At 55.8% G+C, this 17,580-nt stretch overlaps 1 protein-coding gene across 2 annotated transcripts; it reads left to right on the top strand.

The window, feature by feature from the left end:
• The first annotated feature begins 892 nt into the window (after window positions 1–892).
• Window positions 893–17,358, top strand: SLC22A11 (solute carrier family 22 member 11). Of its 2 annotated transcripts, XM_026004546.2 has the most exons (11): window positions 1,103–1,379; window positions 1,587–1,877; window positions 3,218–3,321; window positions 5,857–6,011; window positions 6,112–6,280; window positions 7,994–8,117; window positions 8,943–9,058; window positions 11,470–11,684; window positions 13,303–13,411; window positions 13,818–14,024; window positions 15,433–17,358. In XM_026004546.2, exons 2-11 carry the CDS (start codon window positions 1,593–1,595, stop codon window positions 15,494–15,496), a joined length of 1,548 nt encoding a protein of 515 aa, XP_025860331.1. In that variant the 5' UTR covers window positions 1,103–1,379; window positions 1,587–1,592; the 3' UTR covers window positions 15,497–17,358. The 2 variants fall into 2 exon arrangements, with proteins under 2 accessions (XP_025860330.1, XP_025860331.1); XM_026004545.2 differs by having other exon boundaries at window positions 893–1,877.
• The last annotated feature ends 222 nt before the right edge of the window (window positions 17,359–17,580 follow it).

The following is a 17,580-nucleotide window of genomic DNA, read 5'->3' on the forward strand; positions in this document are numbered from 1 at the left end:
AATCCAGGCCCAGAACCCTGGCTCCTCAGCCTTCTGCCACAATGACCAGGTTCTACAAGCCCTCTGGGGAGGTTCTGGGAAGTTCAGAGTCCAGACACCTACCCTTACCTCACCCACACTCTTAGCACTCATCAGACTTCTCTCCGGAACTGACCAGCCCATCCTTTCATAGCCTGGGAGATGACTTCCCGCTCCCTGGCTGGCCCTAATTCTGACCCCAATCCCGAATTCCTGCCTTTAACTGGGATTTGGACCTTGACAGGCCAGAGGCCATGTGGCAGCTGGCCAGGGGCACTGGAAACAGCTCAGGCTTTGGTGTCTGGTTCCAATCGCTGCTCTGCTATGTGAGCTAGGGCAAGCTGCCTGCCTTCTCTGAACCTCAGTTTCTTTGTCTAGAGGAATTAGCAACAACTCTCTTGTGGGTTGCTGTGAGGAGCAGAGGAGAGGGTATGGACAGCACGGTCAGCACACAGCAAGCCCTCGGTGCCAGGAGCCACTGCTACCAAGAGGCTCAGCCTAGGGGGAGTGGTGGGGAGGGGGCTGCCTTCCCCCACACTGAGCTGGGCCAGAGTTAGATACCGGGAGCGGGGAGGCTTGATTTCACTCTTTCCCCGTCTGCACCCCTGCTCAGCTCCAGGCCCAAGAGGGGCTTCGAAGGGATGTCAGGAGATCATAGCCATGCTTTCCACCCTGGGGGAGCTTCCGGTCTAATAAAGGCAGCCTGGAACCTCGAAATAGAAGCTTCCCCAAATAATGTGTCTGCCAGCTGTCTGGCGGGAGGGGTGCAGAAAGGAGGCAGTGAGCACAGGCTGGGGGCAGGGCAGGGCCCTCGCCAGCTCCATCCCACCTGGAGCTTACCCACTTCCCTGAAGCCTCGGGTCTTTAGCAAAACAGGCTGAAATCGTAGTCCAGCATGAGTGAAGTTGAGGCCAACAGTTTCCTGATTTAAAGGATTGCTCTGAGAGTTGGGATTCAGGAATGCGAGCAGCCCCCCAGCAGAGAGCTGTGGCAGCCTCCCTCCTGCCTGTCCTGCCCAGGAGCCCACGCTAAGATTAAACTTTAACCAAGGCCAAGGCCAAGCGCTATTTCCCTCCACAACTGTAACTCAGTAACATCGCAGCATATTGCATCTTATTTTTTTCACACCTGCTTGATCTTTTACTCTTGGTGCTGGAGAACCAGGGCCCCGCTGATGCCCCAGGCAGCCGGGGCACAGTGAGCTTTGTCCCCAATGTCCCCTCTCTGGAGGGGTGGGGCACCCAAGTGGTCATTCCAGGAAAGAGGGTGATGAGGAGGCGTTTCTGCAAAGCATCCGGGCATCTCGGGACTGACTGCCGGTGGCTAGCCCGCTGTCCCACCCCAGCGGCAGGCTAGTGCGGGTGAGGTCTGATGGCCCAGGGATCCTGGGCTTGTTAGGGGTTCCTGGCAGTAGCTGGACCCTCGCTGGCTCCCTGGCCCCAGGATAGCCACCTGCAGCTCTATCCATGGCGTTTGCTGAGCTCCTGGAGCGCGCAGGGGGAGGGGGTCTCTTCCAGGCCCTGCAGGTCTTCACTCTCCTGCTCCCTTCCATCTTGGTGCCTCCCCAGCTGCTGATGGAGAACTTCTCGGCTGCCATCCCCGGCCACCGCTGCTGGGCCCATGTGCTGGACAATAGCTCTGAGGCCCCTGCAAACCTCACCTCCGAGGCCCTCCTGACCATCTCCATCCCACCAGGCCCCAACCACGAGCCCCACCAGTGTCTCCGCTTCCGCCAACCACAGTGGCAGCTCCTGGACCCCAACGCCACGGCCACCAACTGGAGCGAGGCTGCCACGGAGCCGTGCGTGGACGGCTGGGTGTATGACCACAGCACCTTCACCTCCACCATCGTGTCGGAGGTAAGGGCCGCCCTCCACCAACCCCACGGCTCTCTTAGCTGACCCCCCAGTGACGGCCACCCACCCATGCCTGGAAGGATCAAACGGTTTCCATTGACACTACTCCCTCCCCACAGATTTGCTCACTGGCCAGACCCTGATCGCAGGCTAGAGTTCCAGGAGAAGCAGGGAGCCTTGGAGGAGCTTACATTCTGCTGGCAGATTCAGAATCAATCAACATTTAAACCCACACTAACGGGAGAGCTGCAGGCTCTATTCTGAATGCTGTCCCCATAGTCTCACTCCCATGTCATGAGCGGATGGGGGTGGGGGGATTGTTACAGTCTGCATCTGGTAAAGAACAAAACAGAAGCACAGTGAGGTGCAATCAGTTGCCCAGGACACACAGCTCGAACCCTCCAGAACCTGGCTCAGCCCAGACCGTCAGGATCCAGAGTCTGGGTCTCCATCACGTCCCATCCTGCCTCTCAGGAGGTGAGACCTGGATTGGAAGACAAGGAATCAGGCACATGACAGTGGGGAAAAAGCTGGTTGGGGACAGAAGTCCAAGAAGGAGCAGGTCTGGGGTATTGAAGGAGCAGAAGGGGGTCCGGTGTGTCTGGGCACAAAAGGTCAGGGGCTAGGCCACAGAGGCGGGGGAAGGTGGATGAAGAGCACTTTCTTCAAGTGCAAAGAAAAGTCACAGGAGGGTTTGGGGCAAGGAAGTGAGTGATCTGCTTTGCAGTTTCCAGAGATCACTTTGTCCTGGGGGAAAGGGGACTCCTGCAGCAGTGGCCCTGGCAAGAGAGGTGGAAAGGTAGAAATGGAGCAAAGCTGTGAGGCCTTACTGTAGGGCTGCCTGGTGGGGGCTGTTCAGGTGATGGATGCCCTGGCCTGGGCAGGAGGCACTCAAAAATTATGGTGACACGTGCTCAGCAATCTCTGCCCATCCTGGCAGCCCTGTGAGGGAAGCAGCTGCACAGCCCCGCTTCTGGGTGAGAAAACAGGCTCAGCCAGGTGCAGGACCTCCCCAGGCTCACCCAGCCAGGGATCAGCAGAGTTAGAACTCCCAGACTGTAGTTCAGCTACCCCCCACCCCTGCCCACCACCGCCTGCCCCAAGTGGCTGTGTCACATGTGTGCCATGCAGCTAGCTGGGAGGACAGAGCTGGGGCCCCTGCCAGCACACCCCTTCTACCTCTGTCGCCTGACCCTAGGACTCTGGGGCACCCCCCTCCCCCAGGACCCAGGCTGACCAAGTGCTCCTGGCAGGGACCTCCCAACCTGGACCTCCCTCTGCTAGCCAGGCTCTGCTAGTCCACAGCCCCTGAACCAAGCTGCTGTGCCCCCCTTCTCTTCCAGTGGGACCTAGTGTGTGAATACCAAGGCCTGAAGCCCATGGGCCAGTCCATCTACATGGCCGGGGTCCTGATGGGGTCTGTCTTCTGGGGCCTCCTCTCTGACCGGTGAGTATATTCTTCCAACTCCAAGTATATGACATGTTGTGAAATAGAAATTCTCCTCCCCTCCTCTGGCTCTTCCCCTTTCTGCCCCTCATCCTTCTGAGGTGGTGCCCCCAGGACCTAGCCCCATACCTTCTCTTGGCCAGCCGCACACCCCACTACTGCAGGCCTGCCACTCTGCCTGTAAACCCAGCTGCCTGTTTGGAGTTTCCATGTGGAGGGGCATTTGCCTCACATTTGCCGCAGCTGAAGCTGGACTACTGACTCCCCGCGGCCAGCCCCTCCACACCAGACTCCATCCAGGAAAACAGCCCCCCAGCCGATGGCACACACCCAATCCCGGGAGCCAGCCCTGTGCTCCTGCCCTCACCCCCAGCCCCACAGAACACCCCTTAGCCCCACGTCTTGTTCTTCCATACCATCGCCTTGGCCACACCACCTGCCTTTCTGGCCCAGGGAAGGCCCTGGCCCCCTCAAGGGTCTCTTGCCTCCATTCAGAGTGACTTTGCAGAAACTTATATGGATCTGGTTGATGCCAGCCTAAAGTCCTCCAGGGCCACTGCCCTGAGGAAGTTTCTGCCTCTCCCCCATCCTCACCCACCCCTGCTTGGCACTCAGCTTCTCCTGCACAGCCCTGCCAGCCCCCCTGGGAGCGCCCTCGACATCCGGGGAGTGCAGAGCTCTGAGGTGGTTGGTGGCCAGGGGTCGTGGCCGTGCCTTGCTCTGCAGGTTCTCCCATGGTTTCTTAATGCCAAGTATGTAGGCCTCAACCCAGGGCAGCCTCCTCCCACCAAAAGCTGGAGGCCCCGCCCTGGCCCAGGCACCAACCCTGAGCCTTCTCTCCTTTATCACTGCACCCACTCTGGCAGTACTTGCTCACTCACCTGCTAGCTCATCTACTGTGCGTGTCCCCTCAAGACACAGCTCCAGGGAGGCAGGGGCTTTGGTGCTGTGACCCCAGCATCCGGCACACGGAATGCCCTCAATCATTATTTTGTGAATGAGTGAATGGCTTCCCAACTTTCTCCTGACCCTGCGGGCCCCGGGTTGGGGGATCTGACCACTAGCTTCTAATCCCTGCCCCTCTTTGCCCAGCTCCCTAGAAGGCGGGTTTGTGGTTTCTCTGTGCCTCAGTTTCTTCCTGTAAGTGGGGACCTGGCTCTATCCATGGGGTTGTTGTGGGTTAATTAATCACATACAGAGCTTGGGTCAGGGCCTGGCACAGGGTTGGCTCGTGCTGTGGCTCTGCTACCATCGTTATTTGCGGGCCTTATTTTATCCTGAATGTGGTGGGGAGCTGGGGCAGCAGGGAAGGACATGGTCCAGGTGGCGTTTTCAGAGGACCAGCTGCCGTGCAGCTATATGGCTCATTCCCCAGAGGCTGTCCACACAGGGAGCCAAATCCCTGCCGGTCCACAGGTTACCCAGTAAGCCTGGCGTCAGGGCCAGGAGTCAGCATCCCGACCTGGCCCTGGGTCTGGGCTAGATGTCCTTGTTCCTGGGCACTGCTCAGACAGGCAGGGCCGAGCTTTGCCCACATCTATCTCATGGACTGACACACGGTTTAGCTAAATGCAGGTGGTTTGGGCTGAGCCAGCCTCGGGGCAGTAGCAGCACAGTGAGTGTGCAGGTGGAGAGCTGAGGTGGTCTCCCCCAGAGCTTGGGTCCCCTTGTGCAGGTTGATGAGGAGCTGACTGGTGCAGCCCCCTTCCTCACCATCATGATTGTCACCACTCTGGGAGGCTGTCATCATGCACACCCCCCATTTCACAGCAGCTCAGAGACATGGAACTGTGTGCTCCAGGTCAACCCAGACAGGACAGAGCTGGGCTCAAACCCAGCTTCTGATGCCAAGGTCCATCTTCTTTAACTTTTTATTTAAATTCCAGTTAGTGAACATGCATTGTAATGTTAGTTTTGGTTGTACAATACAGTGATTCGGGTATCCTTGGGTGGCTCAGTGGTTCAGCACCTGCCTTTGGCCCAGGGCGTGATGCTGGAGTTCCTGGATCAAGTCCCACATCGGGCTCCCTGCATGGAGCCTACTTCTCCCTCTGCCAGTGTCTCTGCCTCTCTCTCTCTCTTGCTCTCTCCCTCTGTCTGTCATGAATAAATAAATAAAATCTCTTTTTAAAAAAATACAGTGATTCAACCAAAACCCATTCTTTTTTTTTTTTTTAAGATTTTATTTATTTATTCATGAGAGACACAGAGAAAGAGGCAGAGACATAGACAGAGGGAGAAGCAGGCTCCCTGCGAGGAACCTGATGCAGGACTCCAACCCAGGACCCTGGGATCAAGACCTGAGCCAAAGGCAGATGCTCAACCACTGAACCACCCAGGCATCCCAACCAAAGCCCATTCTTGACCATGAGGTCATTTTTATAACAAGCACACTGGGTGCACGGTGCTGGGCCCCAGTAGGCACCCCATCCTCTTGAACCCTCCCTTCCCTCGAAGCACAAGAGAGGAAGTCCTCTATGCCCAAGTCCCTAGGGCCCCACCCCAGGCCCCCACGGTGCTTGTCTCTTGACACAGGTTTGGGCGGAAGCCGATGCTGAGCTGGTGCTGCCTGCAGGTGGCTTTGGCCAACACCAGCACCATCTTTGCTTCCAATTTCCTCATCTACTGTGGCCTCCGGTTTTTGAGCGCTTTTGGAGTGGCCGGCATCATCATGATCTCAGTGACACTTGGTGAGTCCTTGCTCGGCCTGCACCTGCCACCGTGGGGTGGGGAGGATGGGGCTCAAGGTCACTGCGAGGCCCTTACCTGCATGTCTGCATCGGCTTTCAGTGGCGGAGTGGACCACGACCCGCAGAAGGGCTGTCACCATAACAATCGTGGGATGCTCCTATAGCCTGGGCCAGATGACCCTGGGGGCCATGGCGTTCGTCCTGCGGGACTGGCGAGCCCTCCAGCTGGCCATGTCGACGCCCTTCTTTGCTATCTTCCTGATCTCCTGGTCGGTACAGTGTGGGGCCTTCTCCCTTGGGGAGAACATCACTAGATAGGAGGGAGGCTGGGGAGTGCCAGGGTGTCCCTCACCCCCACCGCCCTAGCTGGCGGGGGATCCCGAGATGCAGAGAGCCATGGCGAGGCACGATGTGTGCAGAGCCCCTGCTAAGGAGAGACATCTCAGAGGTTCAGAGTTCCAGGGTGGGCATTTTAGCCGGAGGTCTGAGGCTCCCAGCTGGCCCACTGGCCCCCGGGCCTGCCCTTCCTCGGCACCAGCTGCCCCCCACCTGCCAGCCCTATCCCTTCACATCACTTGCCCGCCCTTGGGCATCTGAGTCAGTGAGGACTGGTGTTGGATGCGAAAAGATACCATTATCACGATTATTTGGAGTGCTGCAAAACTCCTTGAGGTCTGGCAACACTTGCTTGGGTGAGGGCTGGAGGAAGAGATAAGGAAACAGACACAAATTCACGACCCTGTAAGTTGTTCTTGTGCCCGTGAACCAGGGTTGGGCAGACCTGCACCAAGTCGACTGTGCGGTTTAGCTAGTAGCAAGGACTCATTCGTTCATTCTCGAGTATTTATTGCCCTGTGCCAGACATGGTTTCAGGTCATGGGGACACGTCAGCAGACAAAACAGATCAAAAGCCACTGATCTTGAGGAGTTTTATCATAGCAACAGGATCAGTAAGTGAGGAGAGAGACATCCCATAGTCACACTTAATTAGGCCACTCTGGTCACACTGGCTGGGTGCATCCCAGGGGCCGGTGGTCATACCAGATGTGTATTAACTTCTAGTGAGGAAGATGATACAGTGACCACCATTTTCAGATGAGGGATTGAGGCTCAGAGAGGTTCAATGACTTGGCCAAGGCCACATAGCTGGTAAGTGCCAGAGGCAGGATTTGAACCCCAGCAGGCCGCCTCTTTGAACCACTATGCCTCCGGAAATTCTTAGCTTCCCTGAGCCTGCTAGGCTGGGGAAACTCCAGTCCTTTCACCCAGGAGATGCCCCTCCCTACCATGAGGCTGGGAAGAAGCAGACTACATTTATAAAACCACGCAGTTCTGGCTGGGGATGTTTTTAGTGTGTGTGTCTTAAATTTAGCATGATGTGAGCTTTCTGTCATAGAAATGGGCTCAGAACCACTGTATGTCCAGGCAGCCCGTGCACTGGCTGTATGCGAGGCTCAGGCAGGCCGGCTCCTGGCAGCCAGGAAGCCGGATGGAGTGGCGAGGGGCAAAGAGGGTGGCCAGGCCCTGGGACTCAGCTTTATTCTGAAAGCATGAGGGACTGCCAGTCTGCCAGCCTGGCCCTAGCAGTGCAGAGGGGAGAGAGGCTGGCATCTCTCAACCACTGCAGCTGGGGGAGCTGCTGCTCCCTTCCCCTTCTGACCTGGCGCGGAAGGCCCAGGATGCAGGAAAAAAGCCCAGGCAAGCTGCTGCTTCTTCTTCTTCTTCTTCTTCTTCTTCTTCTTCTTCTTCTTCTTCTTTCTTCCTTCTTCTTCTTCTTCGTCTTCGTCTTCTTCTCCTTCTCCTTCTCCTTTTAATGAGAGACACAGAGAGAGGCAGAGACACAGGCAGAGGGAGAATCAAGCTCCTCGCAGGGAACCCAGTGTGGGACTCGATCCCAGGACCCCAGGACCACAACCTGAGCTGAAGGCACATGCTCAACCACTGAGCCACCCAGGCATTCCAAGCATCTGCTTCTTTAACAGGTGGCTGCCAGAGTCTGCCCGATGGCTGATTATCATGGGCAAACCAGAACAAGCGCTTCGGGAGCTCAAAAAGGTGTCCAGGATAAATGGCCACAAGGAAGCCACGAAGTCACTGACTGTAGAGGTGAGATGCTACTGTTTGTGACCCAAAATGGGGGACGTGACAGGGAGAGGAGTCACTTATGTCTCACCATCAACTTCACTGCTATCCACTCCAAGAACAGCAGTAACAACCCACCTTGCCTTCCTGTCCGCTGCTTTCAACCACACACAGTGCATGCTCACCTCACAGGGCTTTTCAGTGTTTGGAAAACTGGATGTGCCCATCTGACGGTAATTATTTCAAGGAAGTAGATGTGGGAGGATGTACGGTCAGAAACAAGAAAACAGCATAGGGATAGGAGGATTGGGGAAGGCTTCCAGGACGAAGTGAGCTGACCAAGACTGAGTTGAGCACAGGGCAGGCAGGGCCCAGGGGTGCAGGAAGAGTCTGGATGGGCACTTTGGGGCAGTGGGGTGCCAGTGTGGCTGGAGGGGGAGGCGCGCCCTGATGCCAGCCATGAAGAACAGGGTGGGCAGGGCTTTGTGTAGTAACTGCCAAGAGCAGCCTGCAGCCGGCAGCTCAGAGGGCCAGAGCTGCGCCGTGAGACTGGCTCCTTAGCTCAGGGTAGGTGGGCCAGGCCCGCAGAAGAGAAGAGAAGAGGTTAAGCATCTGCCTTTGCTTAGGTCCTGGGATGGAGGCCCACGTCAGGTTCCCTGCTCAGCGGGGAGTTAAAAAAAAAACAAAACAGAGAGAAATCTTTCCTTCTCCATCGCTGCCCCCACCCCAAGGCTCTTCCTTTTCCTGAAGCCAAGGCCGGGCTCCTCCCGTCACTCTGCCCACCTGGACACCATTCCGAGCGGGGGCCAATGCCCCCCCACCCCTCGCCACGCCCCATCCTCCCCGCAGGTGCTCATGACTAGCATGGAGGAGGAGGTGGCCTCTTCGAAGGCCCGCAAGTCAGTGCTGGACCTGTTTCTTGTGCCCGTGCTCCGCTGGCGAAGCTGCAGCATGTTCCTGGTGAGGTACGCCCCCCCCCCCAGCTCACCCCTCCCAGAGGCAGGGCTGAGGACGGAGGGGGCGGTTTGGATCAGTGGAGGCCAGCGGCCAGGGGTTTGGATCAGGGGGGTTTGGATCAGGGCGGTGAAAGAGTGCCCCCAAGGCAGAGCAAAGGAGTTAGGGGTTTACCGAATACACTGCAGGGGAGCAGCAGGCAGGACAGCCTGGAGGTGAGGGGGAGCTGGAGTTAACCGGGAGGGGGAGGAGGTAGGGGAAGCTGTGGAACTTTACTTTTTTCCTGGGCTGATGGGTCAGCTAGGGCTTACAGCTGTATGGAGGGGCGTTGCTGATGGGCCTGTTTGCATTCAGCCTGGTGGTCCCCGTGGGCTTCTACCTTGCTGGGGCTTTCATTGCCCAGGCCTGTGGCCTAAAAGCAGCCTGTACTGTGTTGGGGGAGATAGGGGGAGTGGGGGACGGAGGCGGAGCAGGGGTGGCGGGAGTGGGGGGGACAACTCCTGCTGGGCCTCATTCCTGGTTGGCCTGCTCCCCCAGGAGGCAGGAGTCCCCGCAGGCACTGTGGAGAGCCATGGGGCTCCTGCTGGAAGCCAGCTGGAGGGCAGGGGCAGGGGCAGGCTGAAGCCCAGGCTAGGGGCTGAGCCTGTCCCTAGAGCTGGGGGACCCTCGGTAGCCACTGAAGAGGGCCACTGGCCCGCTTTCCTCAAGTTCATTTACAGATGGGATGGCAGGGCAGGGCCCATCAGGGCAGGTCACTTGCCCAAGACGGCAGGACAGGATTTGAAACTTGGCTGAGCTACCTCCTTGCCCTAGGCCGCCCACCAGGCCCACAGGGAGCAGCGACTCCCCAGCAGGCCTGGTCTTGGCACCCACAGGCACCTGGGACCAGGAGAAGGCCCCTTAATAAAACAAATTCAGTTCCAGTGACTTGCAGAGAGCACACTGAGAAGTCAGGGTCAGGTTTGATGGATACTTGCTCTTGAAATAAAACTAAAGATTAGGAAAGCGTTTATTTCATGCTATATTTAACCACATATGGGTTCTAATGGCAAATATTTGCTACATCTTAGAATAGAGAATGGATCAAATGCCTTTTTTTTGTTTTTTTTTCTGGGTTAAGTTCTGACAAATGAGGAGTGCCTGGTGCCAGGAATGTCCTGGGCCTTTCTTTCAAAACCTGCAAGGCTTCCCCTGGGCTCCCAGGGGCTACTCCGCATCCATTGTTATTCAAATCACAAGCTGGGTATTGGCTCACCTGGTGGGTTTTTGGCTCCCACTGTTAACCCCTTTGGTACTGGCTCTAGGTCCTCGGTGTCAACTACTCTGAGCCAGAGCTGAGCCCCTCCCCCACGTGGCTTCCGCAGACTTCAGGAAACGCTGCTGTTTCCTCGGGGACTGCAGCTTTAGTCTGCAGCTGTTGGCAGGTGGTGTCAGATGCCTGTTGGGTGCAGCGCTCAGGTGCGGCCCGAGGGGAGGGCTGAGGTGAGCGATGGGAACCAATTTGAAAAGTGGTAGGGAATTATCTCACATTGTGGCCACTGCTGGATCCAAATTCAATTTCCAAACTGCTGAAATCCAGCTACTGTAAATTTGAGCTTCAGGAACTCTGGAGCCAGTGGCCAGGTGGTCTGTCTCATGTCCACCCCCCTCAGCCCCCTCACCCACTGGCCAGCAGACTTGGGATGGAGTTCAGTGAGCAGGAAGTTCATTGGAGAGGGCTCTTGGGATCACTTCCTGTGGACTGGGATGGGGAGGCTGGGGGAGGGAAGAGAGCAGCGGGGCAGGGGAGCAGTCCTGGTGGGACTGTCACAGCAAGGCCATGGAGGGCTCAAGGAGCTGGGGTGGCCCTTCTGGTCCATTCATTCTGGCCTGTGTCATGGGATGTTCTCCCTAGCTGAGAGGTAGTACTCCTAGAGGCTAGGAAAATAAGACTTTCCATCCTGAAATAAAGGACAACACAGCCCACCTCATTCTACTATTACTCTCATCTTTCAAGATAAAGAAACTGGCATCCAGGAAGGGGCAGAGACTCCCGCAGGTTCATGGCTAGCAGAGTTGGGGCCAGCTCATGGTTTGAGGCCGTGACTGGAAGCAGAGCCAGAGGGTGCTAGGGCCAGACCTAGAGCTCAGCTTGACCCACACAGCCTGTCAGCCCAGAGAGTTAAGTGTCCCCGCAGGCTGGTGGCCAGGGATCCTGAGAAGTGACCAGCTTAGGATGAATGAATGAAGCCTGCCCTTTTTTTTTCTGGGCTGGCCTCACTCTAGAGAAGTGCGTCCTGCATTCTGAAGACAGGTGTTTTGGGTCCAGCAGTGACCTGTGCAGAATGGCCTGTGCCCTCTGGGACAGCCCAGGTGTGACGTTACTGCAGGGGTATCCTCTCCCCTGTGGGACAGGGTTCTGATTTCTGGTTTTGCCCTACAGCTTCTCCCAGATGATCTCCTACTACGGGCTGGTCCTTGACCTGCAAAACCTGGGGAGTGACATCTTCCTCCTCCAGGTCCTCTTCGGAGCTGTGGATTTACTGGCCCGGGCCACTACCACTTTCTTGCTCAGCTTCTTGGGCCGCCGCATGACCTTGGCCAGCTTCCAGACCATAGCTGGCCTCTCCATCCTGGCCAACATACTGGTCCCCCAAGGTGAGGCCAAAGCAGGGAGGGGTGACCTGAGTGGGCTGAGGAGCTAGCTGAGGGCCTGGGGCACTGGCTTCCCTGCCCCCCACCCCCACTGCATTCGCCCCTTGGGGTCCTCCCTCTCCCCAGGTCCCGAGCACTTGGCCACATCAAGCTCAGGCATCCAACCCTCCCTCCACCGGCCCCCCACCTGTTCCCCTGAGGCAATTGAGGTTTAGAGAGCTGAAGTCAGGTGCTGCAGGTCACTCAGGTAGCCAGTGACAGGGCCAGGGCTGGGACCAGACTTCTGAGCCAGAGGCTGGGCCTGAGGTGGGAGGAAGGGCTGGGGAAGCTGTGAGGAGCTTTAGGTTGCTTTGTTTTGTTTTTGTTTTGGCTTTATTTTTTATTTTTATTTTTTTAAGATTTTTATTTATTTATTTATTTATTCATTCATTCATTCATTCATTCATTCATTCATAGACATAGAGAGAGAGAGGCAGAGACACAGGTGGAGGGAGAAGCAGGCTCCATGCAGGGAGCTCGATGTGGGACTTGATCCCGGGTCTCCAGGATCACACCCCAGGCTGCAGGCGGCGCCAAACTGCTGGGCCACCAGGGCTGCCCTTTGTTTTTGTTTTAAGATTTATTTATTCATGAGAGACACAGAGAGAGAGAGAGGCAGAGACACAGGTGGAGGGAGAAGCAGGCTCCATGCAGGGAGCCCGATGTGGGACTCCCGGGGGCCCCAGGATCACGCCCTGGGCTGAAGGTGGCTCTAAACCTCTGAGCCACCAGGGCTGCCCATAGGTTGCTTTGAAGTGAGGCAAGAACACCCAGCCTGGTGGCCGTGGTGACTTTCTTCTCCCTTGTTCAAGAAGCAGGAGGCATTTGTGTGCCAATTGCTGGTAAGGGCCCTTGCCTTAGTGTTTTCTTTCTGAATGAGGCTATAATGCCCTGAAAACCCTCTCAAGTCTCCTTTTATGTCTCAAGGCCAGGTGGAGGAGCAGGGACGTGAGTTCTGATAGCAAAGCCTGGAGGGAGGCCAAGGAAGGAGGCAGAGGGATGGCCTCCTAAACAAGTAGCAAGAGGCAGTGCTCGGAGAAAGCTTGCAAAGACAAATGTGTGACAGTTCATGAGACTCTTCATTACAACAACGTGTGGTGTAATCCCTTTCCTCAGGGAAAGCTGAGGCCCAGCATCCTTGGCGGAGTGTGGAGTGGGCCTCGGCTTCCTGGCCAGGGCTCCCCGCAAAAACCAGAGTTCCCACAGGCGGGCGGAGGGCAGGGGGAAGGATGGCTCATGACCCTCTCCATCACGGGAGGAAGCACACCCAGGACCCAAAGGGCCCCAGCACAGTGGCACTGTAGGGAGCAGGCCCCAGGAGCCATCCTCCACCACTCCGGCTCCCCCACCCCAGACCTGGCTGGGTTCTGGCCCCGCCCCATCCAGCCCACCTACCGCGAAGTCCTCCTGCACCCGCAGCCCCTTCAGCCCTGGTCGGCCAGGCACCCAGTTAGCACTGCAGGGCGCCTGCGTACGATCAAAGAAGCCTGGCAGGAGGTCCCAGCGCCTCTGCTCTGGGCCGACTGGGAACCTCCCCCACCCCCTCGGGCAGACGCCACTGCAACCCTCTTCCTCTGCCCAGATTTGCAGACCCTGCGCGTGGCCTTCGCCGTGCTGGGAAAGGGATGCTTTGGCATAAGCTTAACCTCTATCTCTGTCTACAAGCCTGAACTCTACCCAACTGTACTGCGGTAGGCTGAGCTGCATGCTGCACCCAGGAAAGGTGGCCAAACCCCAGGCGGGAGAGAAGGGGACATCCTTGGGAAGGCCAGTGGGGAGGACAAGGAGGGGCTGGGCATCCGGGAACATGCAGCCGACCAGGGAGAATGGGGTGGGTCCTACAGAGTCCATGAAAGGACTGGATTGGATGTTCTCAGGAAGCAGAGGCCCCTTTCAGATGGGAAAATCTAGGTGGGCTCCATGGAGGAGGTGGTGTTAGAAGAGACTTCAAGGAGTGCAGCTCCTTCCACCCAACTTTCCCTCCCCTGGCACATCCTGGACCAGCCACTTGCCCCCCCCCCCCCCCCATCTAGTAAAGCCCACTTCTTGAAAGTGATGGCTGTTACATGGGTCTGGACCCCCTTCCTCCACCCACAGGATGACAGCAGATGGCTTCCTGCAGTCAGCAGGTCGTCTGGGGGCTGTGTTGGGCCCCCTAATCAGGCTGACTCGCCAGGCCCTACCCCTGCTGGCCCCCATCTCCTATGGTGTCATTCCCATCGCTTCCAGCCTCATCCTCCTGCTCTTCCTCCCGGAGACCCAGGGACTTCCACTTCCTGACACCATCCAGGACCTGGAGAGCCAGTGAGTGATCCTTGGCCACCCTGGGAGTATAGGGCTGGGCTTCTGGGAGGTAGCTGGGCAGGGCTGTGGAGGTGGAGGGCAGGTCTCCCCACAGCCTCCAGACAGGAGAGCCCAAGGGTCAGGGAGACGCGCTAGATGACACCGAGACAGGAGCTGGGCTGGGCTTGTCATCCAGATGGCACCAGCAGCTCCAGTTTGCCGAGTGCGAGTGCTGACAGTGATCCTGGTGCCTCAGGGCAACGACCCGGGGGACATAAGGCTTGTGTCTGAAACCACATAATCGTGTAATTGGTGTAATCGTCGTAGCACACTGCCAGGAAGAGACTATTCCCATCCCTGTTTAGCAGAGGCTCAGAGAGATGAAGGGATGATTCAATGTCTTACAGGTAGAAAGCCATCGTCCCTTAGGCAGGGAAATGTAGAGACGATGAGCCTGGCTCTGCCACCAGACTACCTGGGACTGAATCCTTCCTACCTGGGCATGTGCTTACCTCTCTTACCCAACTCACCCAAGAGGGTGGAGCCAGCCCTGACTGCCACAAGGAATCCCAGGCCCAGGCAGGCAGACCAACAGCTCAGTTCTGGAACAGATCATGCTACCCTCACACCATTCTTTGAGAGAACAGAAATGAGGGAGCATTCCTCAAGTTTATGTCATGGCCAGAATCACTACGATATTCTGCTTCCTCATTTGCAAAATGGAGATTAAAACAAAACCCAGCCAAGCTCAAAGAGCTGTTTTTGAATTGAAGCTATTATATTAAAGCACTGAGAACAGGGTCTGGCCCACCACACAGGCCCCATGAGTGTGGGTGCTGTGTCCCGGGTGAGCGTGGTCATGGGGTGTCAACAGGCTGAGCAGGAACAAAGGATGGGGGTGCCTGGGCGACTCAGTCGATTGACCGGTAGAGTGTCCGACTCTTGACTTCGGCTCAGGTCATGATCTCAGAGTCATGAGATCTAACCCTGGGTCGGGCTCCGAGCTCAGCAGTGAGTCTGCTTCTCTCTCTCTGAAACAAATAAATAAATAAAATCTTGAATACCAATACTAACAGCTGGTGCTCTGGTACTCAGGGGACCCTGCTGCTTCAATCTTACTTAATCCAAACAACCCTATGAGGTACTGTTATGTTCGATCTCACTGCCAAGAAAATGAAGCCACAGAGAGGTCATGTAACTTGCCTGAGGACACTCAGCTAAGAAGCAGGGAAGCAGGACTTACTCTTTTACTTTTTTGAACACCTACTATGTTTCAGGCACTGTCTTATGCTTTGGGGACCCAGCAGAAAAGCAAACCCTAATCTCATGGAGCTTATGTGCTCATAAGACTTGACCCCCCACTTCTGCCCTCTGAGCCTTGAGCTGTCGTCTCATCACACACCACTGCTCTGTCTTTCGATAATTCCAGGAAATCAGCAGCTGCCAGGGGCAAGCGTCAAGAGGTGATCATTACAGAAAGTACCTGGTTCTAGCAACTCTGCCTGTGTGGAGCCTCTTTGGCTAAAGATCCCTATGAAGGGAATTGCCTTCTCTCCAGTGGAGGGTGGAAGCGTTTTGGAGACTCCTGAGGGTCTGGCGTGGCCGGTGCCAGGCTGCTGGGCTGAGCGCCAGCATTGCCATCCACTGAGGCTGAAGGCTGCTTTCCCACTCACTTCTCTTCCCCCACATCCTGGTCAGATGCTCCCCCAACCTCAGGCCTGCAGACCCTGGCCGGTTAACAGGATGGCCTGTTAACCCCTGCCAGGCTCTCATCTTCACACCTTCATTCAGAACTCCTGACTCACTTCACTGAGCTGGGAGCTGCAGGTTTCTTACCTCTGATCTACCAGAGCAGATCATAGGACAGAAAGGGAAGGATCCGGGGGCACCTGGGAAGCTCAGGTGATGAAACGTCTGCTTTCAGCTCAGGTCATGGTCCCAGGGTCCTGGGATCAAGCCCCACATTGGGCTTCCTGCTTGGCAGAAAGTCTGCTTCTCCCTCTCCCTCTGCCTACTGCTTCCCCTGCTTGTGCTCTCTCTCTCTTTCTGTCAAATAAATAAAATCTTTAAACAAAAAAAAAGGGGGGGGGGGTTGGGGAAGGATCTGGACTGATCTGGGTCCCGGTCTCTCCTCTACCAGAGTCCTCATCTGTAAAATGGAAATAATCATGGAACCTACCCCTGGGGGCAGGGGGAGGGTGATAGGGTTAACAGATCTTAACACAGACAAGAGTCCAACAGACAGAACCTGCTAACAGAACTGCCAGGTACAGGTGTTCAGGTTGTCCTCTGCCCAAGGCACTAGCTGAGGAGACCTGCGGAGGCTGAAATCCACCTAGGCTGCAATGGCCCAGAAGTTGTGTTCATCGCCTCCTACATACCCGTTGGCAAGGGAGAGCTTCCTGCCTGTGATTATGGGATGGTCTAACACTGGGCAGCTGAGACCAGTTGTTGTGTTCATTACTTACAGGTACTCACAGCCCAGGGGGAGCGGTGCCACACACAGAAACAGCGTGAACTAGCAGGGGCTGTGGGAGGCAGACTTTGTAACACCAAGAAGGCAGAGTGACCCCTATTCCCCAGGGAGGATGTGATTGGCTTGTCCAAGGAATCCCACCCATGGACAGGGAACTGAAGCCCCCTGCTCAGGAGTAACAGGAATGGCACCTGGTTGCTAAAAGTGTTGTTTGCTATGGGAACTCTAACGACAGGAGCAGTTGGGGCAGGGCTTGCAATTCTATCACTCAAGACCTTCCTGATTTCCCTACATGTCAAGGCAGCATACAGTATTAGGCCTTTATTTGAGGCCTCACAACACAGGGGACCCTTTGGTTTTTTGTCTGTCTCAAGTAGTCACACCTTTGCCTAATTCACACAAAGATCCTCCCTGTGCTGACAGCAGCCCATGATGCTAAAACTGTGGGATCATTGAGACTGACCACCTACTTTAGAGGTGAGGAAACAAAAACTCAGAGAGGTGGAGTGACATGCTTGGTTGGAGTCACACGGCTGAGCTCTGGCTGGGCTCCCAGTCTAAAGCTCTTTCTTGCACCTCAATCTCCTCACCCTCATCTGCAGCCATGTCACAGAGTTACTCCCACACCCTTCCCTGGAGAGCCAGACTCTCTAGACAACTGTCCATTCTCTTTGGATGATTGAGGGAAACCTCAAGCCACAAATATCCCCATTTCCCTAAATCTGATGCACACTAGACCAATCAAACACAATTCAAATCAAATCCCCTATCTGCTTAAAACCCTCTAGTGGCTCATGAAAAAGATCACACTTCTCCATCAACAGGATCCCATGGGTCTCTAGCCTTGCTTCACGTGTAATAAACTTTTAAAAATTCAAATTATATAAAGTATATACTTGGATCCTCTTGGAGAGAAATTAGAAATCAGTAGCAGAAGGATATCTAGAAAACTCCTTTACACTGAACAGCACACTCTAAATAACCCCTGGGCCAAAGAAACAATCGCAAAGGAAATTAGAAAATATTTTTAATTGAATGAAAATTTTAAAAAATGACATATCAAAACTTGTGGGATGGGGATCCCTGGGTGGCGCAGCGGTT

The sequence above is a fragment of the Vulpes vulpes genome, chromosome 5, assembly GCF_048418805.1.
Source record: "Vulpes vulpes isolate BD-2025 chromosome 5, VulVul3, whole genome shotgun sequence".
Lineage (NCBI taxonomy): Eukaryota > Metazoa > Chordata > Mammalia > Carnivora > Canidae > Vulpes > Vulpes vulpes.

Coding starts and splice junctions, on each gene's coding strand:
- SLC22A11 (XM_026004545.2), top strand. CDS start 1,485: ATGGCGTTTGCTGAGCTCCTGGAGCGCGCAGGGGGAGGGGGTCTCTTC. Junction 8,118..8,942: donor CGAAGTCACTGACTGTAGAG/GTGAGATGCTAC, acceptor TCCTCCCCGCAG/GTGCTCATGACTAGCATGGA. Junction 13,412..13,817: donor CTCTACCCAACTGTACTGCG/GTAGGCTGAGCT, acceptor CTCCACCCACAG/GATGACAGCAGATGGCTTCC.